This window comes from Stenella coeruleoalba (genome assembly GCF_951394435.1).
Source record: "Stenella coeruleoalba genome assembly, chromosome: 2".
NCBI lineage: Eukaryota > Metazoa > Chordata > Mammalia > Artiodactyla > Delphinidae > Stenella > Stenella coeruleoalba.
The window spans coordinates 179,221,771-179,242,348 of NC_137147.1; the positions used below are offsets into that span (position 1 = coordinate 179,221,771).

The 20,578-nt window shown below is 38.9% G+C and overlaps 1 protein-coding gene across 8 annotated transcripts in view; it reads left to right on the forward strand.

The window, feature by feature from the left end:
* Positions 1-20,578, forward strand: part of ARHGAP12 (Rho GTPase activating protein 12) — a 111,544-nt gene that overhangs the window by 55,294 nt on the left and 35,672 nt on the right. For 6 of the 8 annotated variants that reach the window (XM_079914608.1, XM_079914603.1, XM_079914604.1 and 3 more), the window contains 4 exons: positions 4,504-4,767; positions 10,760-10,900; positions 11,976-12,056; positions 18,547-18,672. In XM_079914608.1, the coding sequence (XP_079770734.1) occupies positions 4,504-4,767; positions 10,760-10,900; positions 11,976-12,056; positions 18,547-18,672 (612 nt within the window). The remainder of the gene's footprint in view (positions 1-4,503; positions 4,768-10,759; positions 10,901-11,975; positions 12,057-18,546; positions 18,673-20,578) is intronic. The other 2 variants (XM_079914606.1, XM_079914607.1) reach the window with 2 other exon arrangements.

The window sequence follows — 20,578 nt, forward strand, 5'->3', positions numbered from 1 at the left end:
AAATTTCCTTCAGTGCTACTGTATGCAAGTCTGTGAACTAACTATACTGTGTGCCAAACATTGCATTGAATTTGTAGAATGTACAGATTAATTTTATGAGAAGGAACACAGTTACAAAATTAAGGAACAACAACAGTTTATCTAGAAGTATTCCTCATTTTTTTTAAGCTTATTTTTTTTAAAGCTTTTTGTTAAACTTATTAACTGTGTTTTAACAGTTCTTAGTATGAATGAGATTTTAAAAATTCTGTTACAGTTTCTAACTTGTCATTGCTCATGTATCAGAAACTGATTAAATGATCTTTTTATCTGGCCAACTTATTAAACTTCTAAGTAGTTTTCATGGACTTAGATTTTCAAATATTCATTATGTCAGTGACAGGTATCAGGGTTGTTCTCCTACTGGGTATTTATGCGTTAACTCATTTTTCGTGTCTCAGTACATTTCATATCTTAGTATTGCACATTTGTTGAATAAAAGCCGTGATACTTGGCATGCTGGGATTTTTCTTTTTTCGGCTGGGCTGTGTGGCTTGCGGGATCTTACTTCCCTGACCAGGGATTGAACCCAGGCCCTGGCAGTGAAAGCGCCAAGTCCTAACCACTGGACTGCCAGGGAACTCCCCCTGGAATTATTCTTGACTTTAATGAAAATGCTTCTATCAGTGTCTTGCTGAGTATGATGTTTATTTTGAATAATAATTTTAAAAATCAAATTAAGGAGGCATCACCTGTTCCTCACTTGCTAAGAGATTTATCCTGAATCCATGTTGAATTTTATCAGTAGCTTTGTTGGTATCTGTGGAGATGATCAAGTTAATCTCTTAATGTAAAGAATTACAGTAAGAGATTTCCAGAAGACAGACTCCCTTAATATTTCCACTTTTTCCTGATTTATTTAATACATTGCTAGATTTGAGTGCTAATGTTTTATTTAGTATATTTTCATTTATATTTATAAGTGACATTGGTTTGTACTTTTCTTTCATTTAATTCTCTGCTTTTGTTTCAGAATTATGCTAGCCTTATAAACTTTGTTAAGGCATTTCAGTTTTTTTTAATTGGGAAAACTGTTTACATTTGAATTGTTTAAACAACAGGAATTAGTTATTTCTTAGAGCCGTAGTACAGTGTGTCTCTAACATTGTTTAGAAAGTTGCTGTTTCTTGGTGTCTTTATTTCCCCAAGTCTAGTGAAGTATCAGGAGCAAAGAACTTTAACACTTGTTGAATTTTCTAGATAAGGTCCTGGGAAATGATTTACTGTATAGAATTACTTGTTATACTAACAGGGTTGGTTTTAGTCAGAGAAGCACTGTTATCCAGCTAAGTCATCAGGATATGGAATTAGTCTGGAAGAGAAACACATGGAAATCTGTCTTCATGGATAGATTTTCTTCATAGAAAAATGCTGTTTGGTGATAGTCTAAATTCAAAGCTAACATTTATAGAAAAACAGTCTAATTTGTATCACTGAGTACAATATTTGCATAATTACCATGTTTAAAAAGACCAAAGGTAACCATTTTATAAATGTATTCAGGTCTCGGGTTAGTTTTACTATTTTCTTTCATTTTTATTTTTCTATTTTTGGCTGTGTTGGGTCTTCATTGCTGCATGCAGGCTTTCTCTAGTTGCGGTGAGCGGGGGCTACTCTTCTTTGCGGTGCACGGGCTTCTCATTGTGGTGGCTTCTCTTGTTGCGGAGCACGGGCTTTAGGCCTACGGGCTTCAGTAGTTGTGGCTCGTGGGCTCAGTAGTTGTGGCTCGCAGGCTCTAGAGCGCAGGCTCAGTAGTTGTGGTGCACGGGCTTAGTTGCTCCGCAGCATGTGGGATCTTCCCGGACCAGGGCTCGAACCTGTGTCCCCTGCATTGGCAGGCAGATTCTTAACCACTGCGCCACCAGGGAAGTCCCTACTGTTTTCTTTTGTAAAGCTTATTCTGTAATTTAGATTCATTATAATTAATTTATAGGCAAATAATATTTTAGCAGTTAAAGTACTTTAATTTCAATAAAACTGATTCAGTGTATCCATCCACATTTCCCTTTTATAAAATTTTTATTAGCATATAGTTGATTTACAGTGTGGTGTTAGTTTCTGCTGTACAGCAAAGTGAATCAGTTATATGTATACATATATCCACTCCTTAATTTTAGATTCTTTTCCCATATAGGTCATTACAGAGTATTAAGTAGAGTTCCCTATGCTATGCAGTAGGTTCTTATTAGTTATCTATTTTATATGTAGTAGTGTGCATATGTCAATCCCAGTCTCTCAATTTATCCCTCCCTCCCCCTTCCCCCTTGGTAACCAAAAGTTTGCTTTCTGCATCTTTGACTCCATTTCTGTTTTGTAAATAAGTTTATTTGTACCATTTTTTTTAGATTCCACCTATAAGCAATATCATATGATATTTGTCTTTCTCTGACTTACTTCACTCAGTATGGCAATCTCTAGGTCCATCCATGTCACTGCAGGTGGCATTACTTCATTCTTTTTCATGGCCGAGTGATATTCCATTGTATATATATACCACGTCTTCTTTATCCATTCCTCTCTCAGTGGACATTTAGGTTGCTTCCATGTCTTGGCTCTTGTGAATAGTGCTGCTATGAACATAGGGGTGCATGTATCTTTTTGAATTATAGTTTTCTCAGGGTATATGCGCAGGAGTGGGATTGCTGGATCATATGGCGGCTCTATTTTTAGTTTTTTAAGGAACCTCCATACTGTTCTCCACAGTGGCTGTGTCAGTTCACATTCCCACCAGCAGTGCAGGAGGTTCCCTGTTCTCCACACCCTCTCCAGCAGTTATTGTTTGTAGATTTTTTGATGATGGCCCACATTTCCCTTTTTTAATTCAGTGTTTTCAGGTGTCCATAAAACTATGGGTATATTATAGAAGTAATTGAACGTCTGAATAATTCTAGGACTAATATGGCAAAGGTTCTCAACCAGGGGCAGTTTGTCCCCATGAGACATTTGGCAGTGTCTGGAGACTCTAATTGTCACAGTGAGGGGAAGCCACTGTCATCTGGTGGGTGGCAGCTGGAGATGCTAGTGAACATTCTACAATGCCCAGGATAGCCTCCCACAAAAAGAATGATCTCTTCCCAAATGTTAGTGGTGCTGAGGTTGAGAAACCCTCTTGTAAAAGGAAAGATGTATACACAAATACAAACACACAGTATTAAAAAGGCGTTCTCAGACGTGCACTTTTTCTTTCAGCAATTATAATTCTAACTTAATACAGTTTACAATGTCCTTATGCAAAGTGTATGAAGAGCATTCTGCTCTTGACTGACATCTAGTGAGACATTTAAAAATAAAAAGTAAAACTGAAGGTTGAGACTGAATAAGCGTGTAAATCAGAGTTACTACTAATTGTCTTTCCAGTCTTAGGAAATTCACAAATAAGTAGACTAGGAAGAGAGGAAAGACTTGTTTATGGCTGCTGAGAAATTATAGCTGAGAAGTAGTATGTGGTAAATTCTTACCTGAAGTATTGTATCTCCTTTGTCTTTTACTTATATTCTTGATTAATATTAGAGCTTAGGATATGAAATCGTTCTTTTGATAGTTTTCTGAATAAATTCTGAGTTACCTATATGTAAGACTTTTTATATTTTGAAAATTGCCTAAAATCATAGAATTTTAGAGCCAATGGGGACTAGGTGGTTTAATCCAGTTTCTTCACTTACAGAGATTAAAAAGTTCAGTTTCAGAGATATGAAGTGATCTTTTTTTGTTGTCTTACAACTTGTTAGGCCAGATCTTGAACTAGAACCCATAGCTCCTGACTTCTAGTCGAGTATTCTTTCAGGGTGAGGGGAAGTAATTAAGCACGCTTTAAAAAAAAAAAATTATTTATTTATTTTTGGCTGAGTTGGGTCTTCGTTGCTACGCATAGGTTTTCTCTAGTTGCGGTGAGCGGGGGCTACTCTTCGTTGCGGTGCACGGGCTTCTCATTGCGGTAGCTTCTCTTGTTGCAGAGCACAGGCTCTAGGTGCACGGTCTTCAGTAGTTGTGGCATGCAGGCTCAGTAGTTGTGTCTCGCGGGCTCTAGAGTGCAGGCTCAGTAGTTGTGGCTCACGGGCTCAATAGTTGTGGCTTGCGGGTTCAGTAGCTGTGGCTCGCAGGCTCAGTAGTTGTGGCTCACGGGCTCTAGGGCACAGGCTCAGTAGTTGTGGCGCACGGGCTTAGTTGCTCTGCGGCATGTGAGCTCTTCCTGGACTAGGGCTTGAACCCGTGTCCCCTGCATTGACAGGCAGATTCTCAACCACTGCCCCACCAGGGAAGCCCAGGCACACTTTGGATTCTCTTTAAAGCTTGTTTTTTTTTCAAACTATGAATATTAAAACTGTTAAATTCTTATTTCCTTATAAAGAATATATACACCTGTATATATGTTTTAAAATGAATTAGTATTTATGTTTATAAATCTCACGTTTAATTTATGCGCGTTACGCCAGTTTAAACACGGATATTTCACATTTTCCACAGGCGACAACACCTCCACATCAAGGGCGGCCAGATTCTCCTGTCTACGCTAACCTGCAAGAACTGAAAATATCCCAGTCGGCTCTCCCCCCGATCCCTGGAAGCCCAGCAATTCAGATTAATGGAGAATGGGAAACTCATAAAGATAGTTCAGGGCGTTGTTATTACTATAACAGAGGAACACAGGAAAGAACTTGGAAACCCCCTCGTTGGACTCGAGATACAAACATAAGCAAAGGAGATTCCCAGAGTCCAGGAGATCAAGAGGTATGAGGAGTTAGGGGGTCAACCAGTGAGTTACCGAGCTTTTTCTCTTTTTGTTCCTCAAAGAAGTGAATAGGTTTGCTTCTAACCGTTGACATCTCTAAGATACTAAATCTTTTTTCCACGTTTTATTCTATTACTGCTTGTCGCTTCCTAATCTCTAACTAGTGGACAGTGTCTAGCCTTGTAGCATGCTTACTAGTTCCAGAATTAACTGGGTTAACGTTGCCTAGTGGCAGTAGTTTCCCTCATGCGCTAGAAGATACTAATTCAATCATTGTTGTTGCCCAAGGAGTGACATCTTTTAGAAAAAGGAGAGAAAATACGTGATATGATTTAGCCAAACAAATAAAAACAAAGTTATTTAATTGACACTTTTCTTTATGGTTTGGTGGGGCTAGCAAGGTACTTGTCAGTTTTTGTTAGAGATACAAGATCACTTTTTATTTCTATGTAGGGGAAATAAGTATAATTCCTTTGCTGCGAACAAAGGACCACCCTCTAAGTCTGACAATTCACTCTATATCGTTATTTTCTCTAACACGTGTCCATACTGTCTCCCCACCTGCCTTGGTTTCACTTCCCTCCCACCTCTCAGAGGGTGGTGCGGTGAATTGGCCAGCGGTGTTTTGAGAAACACTCATCTCCGAGGCCTGGAGAGAGTCCTTGGGACTGTTCAGGTGTGCAGGAGAAGCTTGGGTAGTGTGGATAGAATGGAGTTAAATCCTGCTGTTTGGTAGACGGCGGTCCCCGCACCTGCACAGGACACCTGCTCTTAGAGAGAGCAGCTGGCTTGTACAGTAAGAACAGAACTCCAGTTATAGGTAGGAGCTGGAGAAATCAGGTAACACATCCTGTATCTAGCAGAATCTGGAAGCTTTTTACAGTTAATGACCCCTCATCTTATCCTGTTTTTCAGTTGGTTATTTATAGCTTTGCTTTGGTGGTAACTTGTACTTTTAGTATTCAGGAATGAGGTGGGAGGATAGTCAGAAATTGTTCATGTGTTACTATAATAGGAAAATGTTAGGAAAGTGATTTGAATTTGTGTGTCCAGAAAGATTTGAAAATAAGTTGTCCTGTGTATCAATAATAAAGTAAAATCATATAATTTGGAAGAATTGGGGTAAGGGCTAAATTGTAGAATAATTTAAAGAAATTTGAAGTATACATGGGAACTTTAACAGCCTTCTTAGCTTTCTATTTCAGTGACTAGATGAGAGTGATTAGTGTTTCAGAATCTGAGCTCACACCACTCACTCTCTGCAGGTATTGTGTAAAGTAGGTATTTCCAGAGTGGCTGGAGCATATCTTCCAGTAACTTCTTGAGAAAGGTAGTGCATGGGAGGTAACATTGAGACTTTGTGTGTGAAAAAGTCTGTATTCTGCCCTCCTATTTAATCGATAGTTGGCCTGAGTGAAGAATTCTAGGTTGGAAATCATTTCTTCTCACAGTTGCAAGGCATTTTGAACTTGACTTTACGGCGATCTCGGTCAGCTGCGTGTGGGGTGTCTCCAGTGTTGGAACCATTCGGTCTTCCCTTTCAGACTGACCCGTCTCTGCAGAAGTCTTAACGCCTGGGCAGTAAGGGCCGCCTGGGTCTTGGTACCCGGCGTTTAGTTTGCACATAGTTCCTTAGTCTCCCCGCTTTCTGTTTGGTACCTGCGTCCCAGTCGTGCCTGTTGTCTTCCAACTCAGAATCCCTCTTGATAGGGAGTAAAACCCTACACTTGGGCTGGAATAAGGGAGGGGTGCACACCTAGTGGCCAGGCATGAGGAAGGGGAGTCTGGTGATTTCAGTCCTCAGTTCAGTACCCTCGGTTCCAGGAGGACCTAATACTGTCACTTCCTGGGCCGTTTGAAGATTTCGCGCTGCAGACCTGTTGCATTTCATCTTCCCTCCCCGGCACCCATCCCCCCCACCAGTTTAGATTCTGCTTTCTTTGCGGATAATTTAGGGGTTTGTTCATCTGCTTCTCAGCCTCCAGAGTTTTGTGGCTGTTGTGTCTCCTTGTGTTCTCCCTGTTCTCGGCGGTTCGGGTCTTTTTAGGCTTGTTTCGGTACTTTTATTTCAGTAGGGTTAGAGAGGGAGCAGATGCTCGCCCTCTCGTCCTAACCCAGAAGTTTGTTATTTCAGTGGTTGCCCTAGCACAGTGGTCCTCACGTGGGGCAGTGTTGTCTCCGGGGGGACCTAGGCAATGTCTGGGGGTATTTTGGGTTGTCACAGCTCAGCGAGGGCTACTGGCTCCTCGTGGGTAGAGGCCGGAGAAGCTGTTGAGCACCCTGTGGTTCACAAGACAGCTCCCACCGCGAGGAACAACCTGGCCCTAACTGTCCACCGTGCTGCTGATGAGAAACGCCTCCTCAGGAGTTGTAACTGACGCACTTATCAAAGTCTGCGGTTAATCAGCTCTTCTTGCTCCTTTTGAAACCATACAGAAACTATACGTGCAGCGGTGCTATTGTTGTTTATTTTATTTCTATTTTTTAGCTCCCTTACTACTTGTTCTACATGGTGGCTCAAAATTTATCCTCATACGTACCACTTTCTTTTTTCACATTTCTTAGGCAAATTAGATTACCTTGGATAACTTTATACTGTCCTAAGTACCTACTTTTAAATTTCCTTAGTGAGCCTCTGTTAGTGATAGAATCTTAGTTCTCATTTGCCTGGAAATTTGTTTTTCATCCTTACTTTTGAAGAGTATCTTCACCTGGTGCACAGTTCTAAGCTGATGGCGTTTTATTTTTCCCTTGTTCGTTGAAGACTTTATTCTCATGTTTTCTGGCTCCCACTGTTGATGTGGAAGATTCAGCTTGTAGATCCCTTCCTGTGGGTGGCTTTGAGGATCTCGTGTCTGTAGTTTCACTATGATGTGATTCGGTGAAGTTATCTTTTTTATTTCCTTCCGGGGCTTTGTTGGGAATCCCAAATTTGAGGCGTTCCATCTTTGATTAGTTCTGGAAAAGCTCGTAGGCATTGTCTTTATACAGCTCCTGTCCCATTTTCTCTTTCCTCTTGTTTTGGGACTTTGATTAGACGAACAGTTAGTCTGCTCGCTCCGTTTATCATGTCTCTTGATTTCCCTTATACTTTAACATTTTATTGCTGTGTCTCTCTCTGCTTGTTCCCAGTCATTTCTAAGCCAAGCTCCTGTTTGCTCTTTTTCTCTTCATCATGTATGTTTGTTTGATATTAAACCAACCCTTGAATTTAAAAAATGTGTTATTTTAAATTTGTTTGGGGAGCTTCCCTATCTTAATTACTTTGAGAAGTTTGAAACATACAAAAAAAGTAGAAGGAATAGTATAGTGAGCTGCCAGGTACCCATCATCTGGATTTACAAGTTGTTAACACTTTACCACATTTGCCTTGTTACTTTCTCCCTCCTTTTACCCTTCTAACTCTGCAGTAATTTTTTTCTCTGAATCATTTGGACCAGACAACATAATGTTTTATTCTCTAAGTATAAGGACTGTTTCCAGCAAAATCTTTTTTTGTGTGTGTGAAAAATACTTTATCATACCCAAGAAATTTAATATCAGTATATTATTTAATACAAAGGTAATGTTCGTGTTTCTCACTTGTCAACTCATATCCTTTATAGTTTTTTTCCTGCAGTGAAGGATCCAGTGAAGGATCATATATTGCATTTATTTGTCATATCTTTCTTAAGTCTTATTTTCTACTTTATTTTTGCTAATTTCAGTATATAGTCTTTAAGAGTCTGAATATGCTGTTCTTCTGCTGACTCTCACTCATGGTGTTTGTTTTACATCGTGTGTGTGTGTGTTTTTGTTTTTTTTTTGCGGTATGCGGGCCCCTCACTGTTGTGGCCTCTCCCGTTGCGGAGCACAGGCTCCGGACGCGCGGGCTCAGTGGCCATGGCTCACGGGCCCAGCCGCTCTGCGGCATGTGGGATCTTGCCGGACCGGGGCACGAACCCGTGTCCCTTGCTTCGGCAGGTGAACTCTCAACCACTGCACCACCAGGGAAGCCCTGTGTGTGTGTTTTAATGTGAGATTATAGTTGTTGGAAATTCATATATAGCAAGTTTAATGCTAGGGTTGAAAGTTTGTTCCTTCAGAGAGGATTTGCTTTTGTTTCAGCAAGGTGCCTGGGGAAACTAGTATGCTGTGAACATTTGAAACTAAATTTTCAGTTTGCGTTTTCACAGGCCACCTAGGTAGTAGTAATTTTGGATTGCATGAAGAGTGGCTTGTTGCGTTCTTCCCCCGTTTCCCCTGATTAGTCCTGTGATTTTCCTAGCATGGAATAAAGCGCCAAGATTTGTTTCTGATTTCACCCCGTAAACTGCAGGTATAATTCTTTGGGGTCCCCTTTCTTTCTTGTGGGACTCACTGCCTTAGGTTGTTCCGAGTCCTGTTCCCCAGCACTTCTGCATGGCCTTGAAAGCTAATGTTCTAGTTCAGGATTTGGCAAATGCCATCAAGGAGAAAGCTGCCTTTTTATTGTACTTACCTTTCTGGATTCTTCTTCTTCTTCTTTTTTTAAAATAAATAAATTTATATATTTATTTATTTGGCTACGTTGGGTCTTCGTTGCTGCACGCAGGCTTTTCTCTAGTTGCGGCGAGCGGGGGTTACTCTTCGTTGTGGTGCGCGGGCTTCTCACTGCGGTGGCTTCTCTTGTTGCGGAGCATGGGTTCTAGGCACGCGGGCTTCAGTAGTTGTGGCTCGCGGGCTCTAGAGCGCAGGCTCAGTAGTTGTGGCACATGGGCTCAGTTGTTCCGTGGCATGTGGGATCTTCCTGGACCAGGGCTCGAACCCGTGTCCCCAGCATTGGCAGGCGGATTCTTAAGCACTGCGCCACCAGGGAAGCCCTCCTTCTTTTTTTTTTTTGATGGTTGAATAATATTTTCCTGTACAGATTGCCTTCTTTTACTGTTTCTAAAAGATTTTACTGTACCTCTCCTATATGAGCTTACATTTTAAGTGGTCTCAATTAAATTAAAATAAATCCTGATTTTTGAGTTAGGTTTTTCATTTTTTAAAAACGTTACTGTTACAAAACATATATAGTTCACTCTACGTAAGACTTCTGTTAAGTTGTCTATGTCAGTTTTTGTGAACGTATTGCTAACATTAGGATGTTTACGTATGTTACTTCTACAGCACTGAGAATCTACACATCTTAGTGTTTCAGACCAAATTATGGTGGAAAATCCAGCCTGATTGAGTAGATTTAATTGTAGAAGATATTTTACCTGAACGTGACCCTGGAAGGGTCATTTGCACATTAGAGTTAGCCTAGTAAATATTACATACTGAATTTCTTAATCTTTCTGTATTGTGTTTGTATTTTCTCAATATTATTTTTTCTTCTTTCAAAGTGTAGTTTTGAATAGTTTTAAGAAGCGTTTGGTTGAGTGAGTTAGGAAAACTTGACAATAAATTAGAACATAAAATATAGTGTTACAAAGCTAGTGTCTTTTCTCCCCCCATCTCCATCCCACACGCTTTAAGAAAATAGTTGAACATATATTGAGCACTTTCTGCGGGGCATTTGGCTAGGAACTTGCAATAAATCGGTGAGAAGTTTCAAGAATCTCAAGTCTACAGAAGTGCCCTCACTTCCTGCTTTGCTTACACATGGATGTGTGCACACACACACACGCACCCCTGTCATTTTTTAACCTGATTTCAGTTCAAAAGCAGCATTAAATAGAAGGTAGCATTTGATCTCTCAGTCTGAAAACATTGTTCTCAATTTCATTATAGTAAATTTTTCTAGGCTTGCATTAATGCAATAAAATAACTTACTAATTTCACCTTACCACTTAACAGTATACCATTAAAAAGACTAAACAATTTGTTTTGAAAACTAAATATTTAAATATATTCAAGATATATTAGTATGTGTAGCCAAATAAAGTCAATTGCTTAGATTTTCAACTGCTGCACACACACACACACACACATATATATATATGTTCAAAGAAGAAAAATCCTTATGTTTCTGACTATTTATAGCTTCTTTCATCAGAAGAAAACTACCACAGCGTTTGTTACAGCCAGTCAGATAGTCAGTGTGGTTCTCCTCCAAGGGGTTGGTCAGAAGAGTTGGATGCACGTGGGCACACCTTGTATACCAGTGACTGTACTAATGAAAAGGTACTTTCTTTTTCTCTCATCTAGTTTTCTTGGCAAATTCCTCTCATAAAATCATTATGTACTGAAGCTTTTTTAGTATTTTTAAAACTCATGAAAATATTTTCTTGTAGTTCTGTAATCATGTCAACTGACAATATGAAAACTCAGTGTAACTACTTATTCATGGTTTTAAACTGCTTCCAGTTACAGTAATGTTTGTGGTGTCAACCTGTTTAAGACAGACCCTTGGAAGAGAAGACCCGTTGAGTGTCAATCTGCTTACACTTCTTCAGTAAACATATTTCTTTGTGTTTTTCTTGGGGAATAGTTTTTTGGGAATAGTTTTCTCAACATGCTGTTATGACATACCACCTCACTTCCTACACTCCTTTTTCTTTTATAACCAAGTTACATAGAACAAAAACTATGAATCTAGTATTTTATGATTCATCAACCAGTTTGAGAATGCATTTTGAAATTTTATGTGTTTATCATCAGAGAAGGTAATGGGTTGTTGTGCTAGTTTAAAGAATAAGACCCTTGGGAGATACGCTTTTTTAAAATAATTAATTAATTAATTATTTTTGGCTACATTGGGTCTTCGTTGCTGTGTGCGGGCTTTCTCTAGTAGTGGCGAGCGGGGACTACTCTGTGTTGCGGTGCGCAGGCTTCTCATTGCGGTGGCTTCTCTCGTTGTGGAGCCTGGGCTCTAGGCGTGCTGGCTTCAGTAGTTGTGACACATGGGCTCAGTAGTTGTGGCACGTGGGCTCTAGAGCTCAGACTCAGTAAGTTGTGGTGTGCGGGCTTACTTGCTCCACAGCATGTGGGATCTTCCTGGACCAGGGCTTGAACCCGTGTCCCCTGCATTGGCAGGCGGACTCCTAACCACTGCACCACCAGTGAAGTCCCTAGATTACTTATTTTTACCAAACTTAAAATGCAAGTCTGTTAGTATAGGTTTTGTTATATTTCTTTTGCAATGGACTTGAGCAAGTAGAATAAAATTCATGAGAATGTCATCTAATATCTCTGGTTGTATAGGCTTAAACTCAATTTTATGTACATTTAAAATATAACACCTGTTTTGTCTTTATAGTGGCTCAAGCATGTTGACGATCAAGGTAGACAATATTACTACAGTGCAGATGGATCTCGGTCAGAATGGGAGTTGCCAAAGGTAATAAACATTAACACTGGATTTCTGTTTAGAAATAGTAGATAAAATAATATCTGAAAATGGTTACAGCAGATTCACTTTTAAATTTTTATTCAACTTCTAAAAAGCAGCAAGACTAGTTTTTTCAGAATTCATCGAGAATCCTTTGGCTAAATTTTTCTAAGATGTGCATTATCTTATAGCTATATAATACTGATAATCCCTATTTAAAAATTCTTTTGGTTTAACTTGAAATCAGTTTTTCATTGTTCCTGGATACAGTGTCCCCTTCAGTGCCAACAATGCCAGGAGTCTCCTTGAATGTATTGCGTCTTCTACGTGACGTTGGTCTTATATTTTTTTTTAAAGAAAGAAAAGCAACTCAGTATTCAAGTTTATTCTTGTATGTAGATGTGTGTTGTAATTGAGTCAGTCATGAGCAGCTTGTGGCAATGAGATCTAGGGTCTCATTGGCTCTCTCTCTTTAGATAAGTGCACCAGGGCTGAGTTTATCTAAAGCAGTAGGTTTCATAGTGGTCATATACTTATCACTACTAGTATTCAGATAATTTTAAGTGAAATCTGAGCAAACATTTAAACTTTAATTGGTACATTATTTTAATGTTTTAGAAGGCAAGTGTAAGTAGCAGACATATCTGTAGTGTCAGTTACCAGATAGACTTTAGTTTTCTTTGTCCCGGAGTAAGTCAGTTTAAAGAAAAATATTATTAGTATAAAGATACATGGGTATAGAAAAAAATCATTGAAATATAAAGTGCAGTGGATAGTGTAAACTATAGACAGAGGGACAGGAAGGTAACGAATATTAAAGCGTAGTTAGGAGAAATGGAAGATGGGTGGGAAGTTTCCTACATTCACATACCAGGAATTCTAGAAGAAGAAGATGGAGGAAATGGTAGAGAAATAGTATTGGAAAATATAATTTCTGGGAATTTTCTAAAACTAAAGGAAGGCATGCACTTCTTATTTTCTATCATTTTTTTTTTTTTGTGGTACGTGGGCCTCTCACTGTTGTGGCCTCTCCCGTTGCGGAGCACAGGCTCCGGACGCGCAGGCTCAGCGGCCATGGCTCACGGGCCCAGCCGCTCCGCGGCATGTGGGATCCTCCCAGACTGGGGCACGAACCTGTGCCCCCTGCATCGGCAGGTGGACTCTCAACCACTGCGCCACCAGGGAAGCCCCAGGCATGCATTTTTAACTGGAAAATATGCCCTCAGTACAGACCAGGAGAGAGAAAAAGAAATACACGTGTTGCCAGATTTTACTGGATCTATGGAAGCTCAGCAGAGGAGACAATCTTAAAAGCGATCAAAGGGTAGACAACCAGATTACCTGTGGTGTCAGACTGCAGCATTGGACCCATTCCTTACCCACTCCTGTATCAGTGCTGTCTGCTGTGTACCTTTGTAGTGGCCTCCCGCTGTGGATGGGGCGTATTGTCCTGCTGTTCAGATCGCAGCATTGGACCCATTCCTTACCCACTCCTGTATCAGTGCTGTCTGCTGTGTACCTTTGTAGTGGCCTCCCGCTGTGGATGGGGCGTATTGTCCTGCTGTTACCATCATGACTGAATCCAGTCTAGTCATGTGACTTGCTTCCATTGGTGGGACATGAGCAGATGTGCCACAAACATGGTATTGAAATGGGCTTGTGTGCCAGGGCTTGCTCTTCCACTTCTGCCACTGCCATGAGAGGCATGCACCAGGCTAGCCTCCTGGACCCAGAAGGAGTAAATACATTTTAGGAAAATGAACAGAGCCTCAGAGATCTGTGGGAAAATACAGAAGATCTAACATTCATTTCATCAGAATTCCAGAAGAAGTGGAGAAAGAGTGTGAGGCTGAAAAATATATGCAGAAACAATGTTTGAAAACACCCAAATGTGCAAAAGACAAATCAACAGGTCCAAGAAGCTGAATAAGGACTAAACAGGATAAACTCAAAGAAATCCACATCCAGATGCATTGTAATCAAATTTCTGAAAATTAAAGAATTCCCTTTTTCCTCCTCCAAAAAAAAATCTTGAAAGCAGCTCAATGAAGCAACCTAGTACCTGTAGGGTAATAATGATTTGAATGGCGTGGATGTCTTATCAGCAACCGTGAAGCCAGAAGGAAGTGGTGAAACATTTTACAAATGCTGAAAAAAAAAACCTGTCGACCCATAATTGTACATCCAGCAAAAATATCCTTCAGGAATGAAGGTGAAATGAAGACATTTTCAGATGAAAGTAAGAGATATATTACTAGCAGTCTTGTTCTCAAAGAATTACTATAGGAAGTCCTTAGAAGAGAAATGATAAATGAAGATAACTTGGAACATTATGAATGAAGAAAGTACAATGGGAAGCGTGAATATCTGAGGAGAGTTTTAAAAATTATGTTTGACCTTTAAAGCAAAAATTATAACATTTCTGAAGAAGTACTCATTGTAGGCGGAGATGATATTTAAAACAACTATATCATAGAGAGGGGAGAGTACTATGATGTAATTGTTGGTAAGGTTTCCACATTTCACTTGAAATAGTAAAATGCTGATATTGGTAGACTGAGAGAAATTAAGTATGTACATTGTAATCCCTGGAGCAAGCACTAAAAAACCGTAACAAGAGATAGACTCAAGAAACTACAGGTAAATTAAACTATAATAGTAAAAACTCCTCAGGGTGGTCCACAGGAAGGCCAGAAAGGAGAAACAGGAATGATAAACAGAACAGAAAACAAATAAAATAGACTTAAATCCTAACATATAAATAATTACATTAAGTGTAAATGGTTTAAACACAGCTGTTAAGAGATTCTCAGAAATGACAAAAAACCATGACCCAACTATATGTTTCTACAAAAAGATCACTTCACATGTAATGATATATTACATCATGCTAAAGGTTATTTATCATATAATCAACAGTAAATCTCATACTTCATGGTGCGATTACAGAAGCTTTGCCAATAGAGTTAGGACCTAGACTGTAACTTTCCCATCAGTGTTTCTATTCAACAATAAAATAAGAAAAAAAAAATGAATTGAAAGATTCAGTTCTTTTGATTATTAGAAAATCAGGAGATTCGGCAAACTGAAGAGTGATGATATTAAAATCAACCTAAAAAGAACCCATGTCTCTAATAAAAAGTCAATTTGAAAATGTGATAGGAATAAAGATCTTTTTTACATTGGAAGCAGCAGCAACACTAAGAAGAGTCATAACTAAGAATACGCCTGCAGAAGGTTTGGTTTGTAAGATCTTAATGAAGAAAATTTCAGAGCAGAATTGAGGGACATTAAAGTTGACCTGAAATGGTGCAATACACCATTATGACCTTGGGTTGGGACACTTAATTTTATAAATGTCCCCATTGATCAGTAAGTTCACTGTATTTCCATTTCCTGTCGCCGTCCCTACTTTTTTTTTGTCTTGAACTGATGGTAAATTTTATTTGCAAACAAAGGTCTATGAAGAACCAAAATGTTCCTGAGTAGGGAGAATCTGGGGGTAGGGATGGGGTTCCTGCTGTAGTGATTAAGTTGTGGGCACATGTGTAGAGAAATAGACCAGCCGAACAGAATAGGAATCTCAGATGCGGCATCACAAATTAACAGATAAAGCGTGGGCTGTGCAATAAATTTTGGGAAGATTATTGGTTATTCACATGAAGAAATGAAATAAACATAGATCTTGACTTCACACCTAGTAATTAATTCCAGGTAGATGACAGTTGTCAACGTAATAAGCAAAACTTTAATAGCTAAAGAATATGTCAAAGAATATCTTTGACTTCAGAATGGGAAGGATTTCTTAAACAAGACTATATAAGGAAAAATTATAAAGGGAAAGATGGACAGATACAACTACATAAAATTCAACAGAACACCTTTTGATACAAAAGATACCATACACAAAAGGCAAGAGATGAGCTTCAGACACGGAAAAGCTACATTCAACTCACATAGCTTACGAAGCCTTAGAAGCCTAAATATATAAAGAGCCTCTTGGTTCTTTCTGTACACACTAGTGAGAGAGAGAACCCAGTCAAAAACAGGCGAAGTATATGACTAAGCAATACAGAGAAGAGGAGATTCATGAAATAAGTATATGAAAAGATGTTCAAATTTATAAGTAATCAGAGAATGCAAAAGAGATAACATTTCACTCTTCTAATAGAATTTTAAAAATGTGTGCACGTGTGCATACATTTATTTTTTATACACAAATGCATATAAGTTCAACAGTACCAAGTAGGGCAGTCCAAAGTATTATGTTCTGCCGGTAGAAGTGTAATTAGTACTACCACCTCGGACATGTCCATTTACAACAGAATGGTTAAATCGTGGTATCTGCATGTAATGTAGTGTTACACAGAAGTGAAACACAAATGAGCTAGAGCTGCACACTCGCCGATAGGGATGCAGGCTTTTTTGTTTTAATAAAAACATGTTGAGTGAAAAAGCAAGTTGAAGATTGATGCATGTGATATTCCACTTTTATAAAATCTAAAAGCTTACAGGTACTGTGTATTTACAGACACATACATATGTACTAGAGTGTAAAGTGCGTGAGAATGGTGAGCACTGAACTATATGGTACTGTCAGGGAGGGAGGGAGAGGAATGGAATCTGGAAGATGTCTTCAGAGGACTCTAGTATTTTTTTTCTTTAAAAAAAAAAGGTACCTGTTTTATGTTAGATATGCTGGAGCTTGTGGTGGGTTTTTTATTATAGTCGCTGTTCTTTTGTATGTTTGAAATAATTCAAATAAAATTGCAATTAAAATTCTTAAAAGAAAAAAGGTGTTCTAAAAAGATTTCTAAAATGTTGTTTTAGCCATCTTGTTTAACTACACGTGTGTGTGTGTGTATTTTAGCTGTGGTGTCATCTTATTTTTCTTTTCTCTGATTATGTGACACTTTATTTTTGTCTTCTGTCTACACTAGATTTTATATGACATTTTATTGGTGCTTTAATCAACATACTGTTGCCTAATAAAATTACCAGCACCTTTTAAATTGTGAATATTACCCAGTTTAATTTTACATTGTTTTTCTTGCCCCTTGGAAAGGATTTCTAAACAACTGTAGTTATAAAGCTCAACAGCTAGGGTAGGTATCCATTAAAGTCCATACACAAGCTTCCACGCATCTGCACATTTTAATTATTGCTAATGATGATTGTCTGGAAGGAGCTCTGCTTAATAACTCGGTCTCTCTTCACTTAGTGATTTATGGCGCAGAATTTTTGGGGGGGAAGCCTTTAAGCTTCGTCTTTGTTCATTCTAGAAGTGATCCCTTTGTTAACTTCTGTGACAGATTTTACGATGGCGGTTTATTAAGCAGCAGTGAATGAAAAACATACACCCACATATGCTTGCCCGGCTTTGTTAAGTTTTTAATGTAAAAAACGAAGTAACAGCTTTGGAAACAGTTTGGGGGACCTGTCTGGACTCATTTTGGAAAGTGAAGAAATGGCATATTATGGAGAAAGATGTTGGAAGGTTTTTAAATTTTAAAAACAATATAAATAATATATTACTGAGATTTAGTAGTGTAACATATAATAAGACATTTCACTGAAATTACGAGTCATTAAAATTTAAGATTTACTGGGCTTTTTAGAGAAGTAGATATTAGGTATCCTTTGGTTTCAGGAGCCCTTAAAAAGCAGGTGAATTTTCTTTTGTCATTTTATTATAATTTATTATTTATAATTTATTAAAACTGCCTGTATAAAACAGCATAACTCTTAAACCTCGCATTTCTCAAATGTTTATGCCTGGTGGTCTACTTGACATTTCAGACACTCACAAGACCTAATACCTTATTGATAATGTGTTCTTAATTTTATATTTCATTTTCAGTTGGTAGTTATTACTTAGCCTTTGTACACAACTGATATGTTCAGGATTGGTGTTTGGAAGGAGTACCGTCTCTGCCTTTTGACTCGGTTATGTTTCACCACTTCAGAGAAACAAATAATAGTGTGTTTGGCCTATATGTGGAAAGTAAAAGTAAAAACAAAAACTCCTTTAAATGTGAGAATACTGTTGTATATGAAAGCATCTTTCAAAAAACCTAAACCACAAATTGAATTCATGTGGATTTTCGAAGTAGAAGGAACCTTAAAAAATTAATTTGTCCAGTGACCTCATTTTATAAATTATAACTACTAATATTTATTGAGAACCTATCAGGGCTACATCTGGCACTTTTTATACTGTTTAATCCTTAGAACCCTATTTCCATTATATCTGTTTTATAGTTGATGAAACGTAGCCTTGTGGAGATTAAGTGTTTTGCCAAAGATAACATTAACTTGGTCTCTCCAGTACCCAAATCTGTGATCTTCTTGATAGTGTCACAGTGCTGGTCAAAGATGAGAGAACTCAGGTTAGTGTCACGTGGTGAATTTTGCCTAACACCATGTGTCACTCGGAGCCAGCATGTTTAGATTCCACTTTTGTTTCTATTATTTATGAGGTATAATTTGTTTTCTTTAGTATAATGCCTCATCTCAGCAGCAAAGAGAAATTATTAAAAGTAGGAGTCTGGACAGGCGGCTGCAGGAACCAATAGTGCTGACAAAGTGGAGACATAGCACCATTGTGCTGGACGCCAATGACAAGGTAGGACCTTCCGAGAACATCTGCTGCGAACTTCGCCAAGTTCTTTATGCTGTATTTTCTCCTCAGCTGAACCTCATACCTTGGTGATGACTGGTTTATCGTGTGTCATATCAGTTAGTCCCGGAGTGGGGTTTGGTATTGAAGTTTTTTGATTTTTGCACAGTGGACTGACTGACAGGTGGCATAACGATGTGTTCCATGATACATTTGGGCCTAGTAGGTGACAGGTTTTTTTTCATAATCTCTTTTTAAAGTCACATATCCGTTATTGTTTGTCTTCAGTCTCTAGGAGGTTTAACGGTAAAGACGTTTAACTAACTTTCCCATCCCAGGGAAGATTGGAACCCTGCTCCTCCTGTTTCCATAAGTGCTATTTGCACAAGTGTTTCTGAGAAGTCATGTTCTCTGTTTCAAATAGGGAATGGATTTTTTTTTTTTTTTTTTGCGGTACGCGGGCCTCTCACTGCTGTGGCCTCTCCCGTTGCGGAGCACAGGCTCCGGACGCGCAGGCTCAGCGGCCGTGGCTCACGGGCCCAGCCGCTCCGCGGCATGTGGGATCTTCCCGGACCGGGGCCCGAACCCGTGTCCCCTGCATCGGCAGGCGGACTCTCAACCACTGCGCCACCAGGGAAGCCCCAGGGAATGGATTTTGATGCAAACATGAGATTGGAAAAGCCATGAAGTTTTGAATTTCCTTGTGAGTTACATCTTTACATTGTGACTTCATTTTGGGGATAGAATAGGAAATTAGTACGAATTTGTAGAACAGCAGACATACTAATGTTAAAATCTGAGGGTGGTGGAAACACCCTAAAGCTAAAATATTGGTCGCTGGGGACTCTGTTATTTTACCACCAGGCTGCTCCTTTGACATAATTAATGTTTCCTGCATTTTTAGGTAGTTAGTGAAAACAGGATGAACTCTCCTGAGGCATATTTCTCTGTGTTTGTATGCTTTCAGTCCTAAATTCCTTTCTAAATTATCTCAGTCAGTCAGTCAGTCAGACAAGTACTTCTGATTTCTATCTGTAAGGATGTGATGTGGTTGAGTGTAGGGGGCATATTAAAGGAATGAAATTTTGGAGTCTGTCTATTGAAGAATGCTTGAAAATATTGGGTTGGCCAAAAAGTTCCTTTGGGTTTTTCATAAGCGCTTGTGGGAAAACCCGAATGAACTTTTTGGCCAACCCAGTATACTAGCATTGAGGTTAACCTGTGTAGGTAAGAGTCCTAGAGATTTTAATAGAAACATTCATTTAACTCCAAGAACCAGATTACAGTTCAGTGTATACAGAAAGCTCCTACTGTATGTAATGAAAGCTCTAGTGTGAAAGCCGTTGTTGAGCCAACTCTACTGCCTCTTCGCACTAGAACAAAAGGGATGGTTATTTTAGTGACGTAGACTTAAAATGTGTTACTCCCTTATAATCTTTCTTGAGATTCATTTTCAGTCTATTATTAGAATAACCTGCATGAAGTTCTTATTATGTATCCTTTTTCATCTAATTGTTTCAGCATGTGATAACGTGATTTTCTTGAGACCAGAACTCTACTTATTTTTGGGGTAGACATGTCTCCCCCCCCCCACCTTTATAAATGGAGTCATAGATAGCTACTTCACCAAGTAAACTCTTCTATTTATCATTACACAGTATACACGATTTTAAGATTTGAGATTATAAAAGAGGGACTATACCAGAACAAACTAGCTGACTAATATATGATAAGGGGTGAAATGCGTACAACTTGAAAGGTAATCAGAGAAACCTAATACTATGTAGTGAATGTTGTTATGATGATATGGGTCCTAATTCGGTTGCCAGACAGCCTTGGTGGAGCTAGGTGTGTGTGCGTGTGTGTGTGTATATGGATACATCTGTTTGTTTCTGCCTATGTATGATTTTTA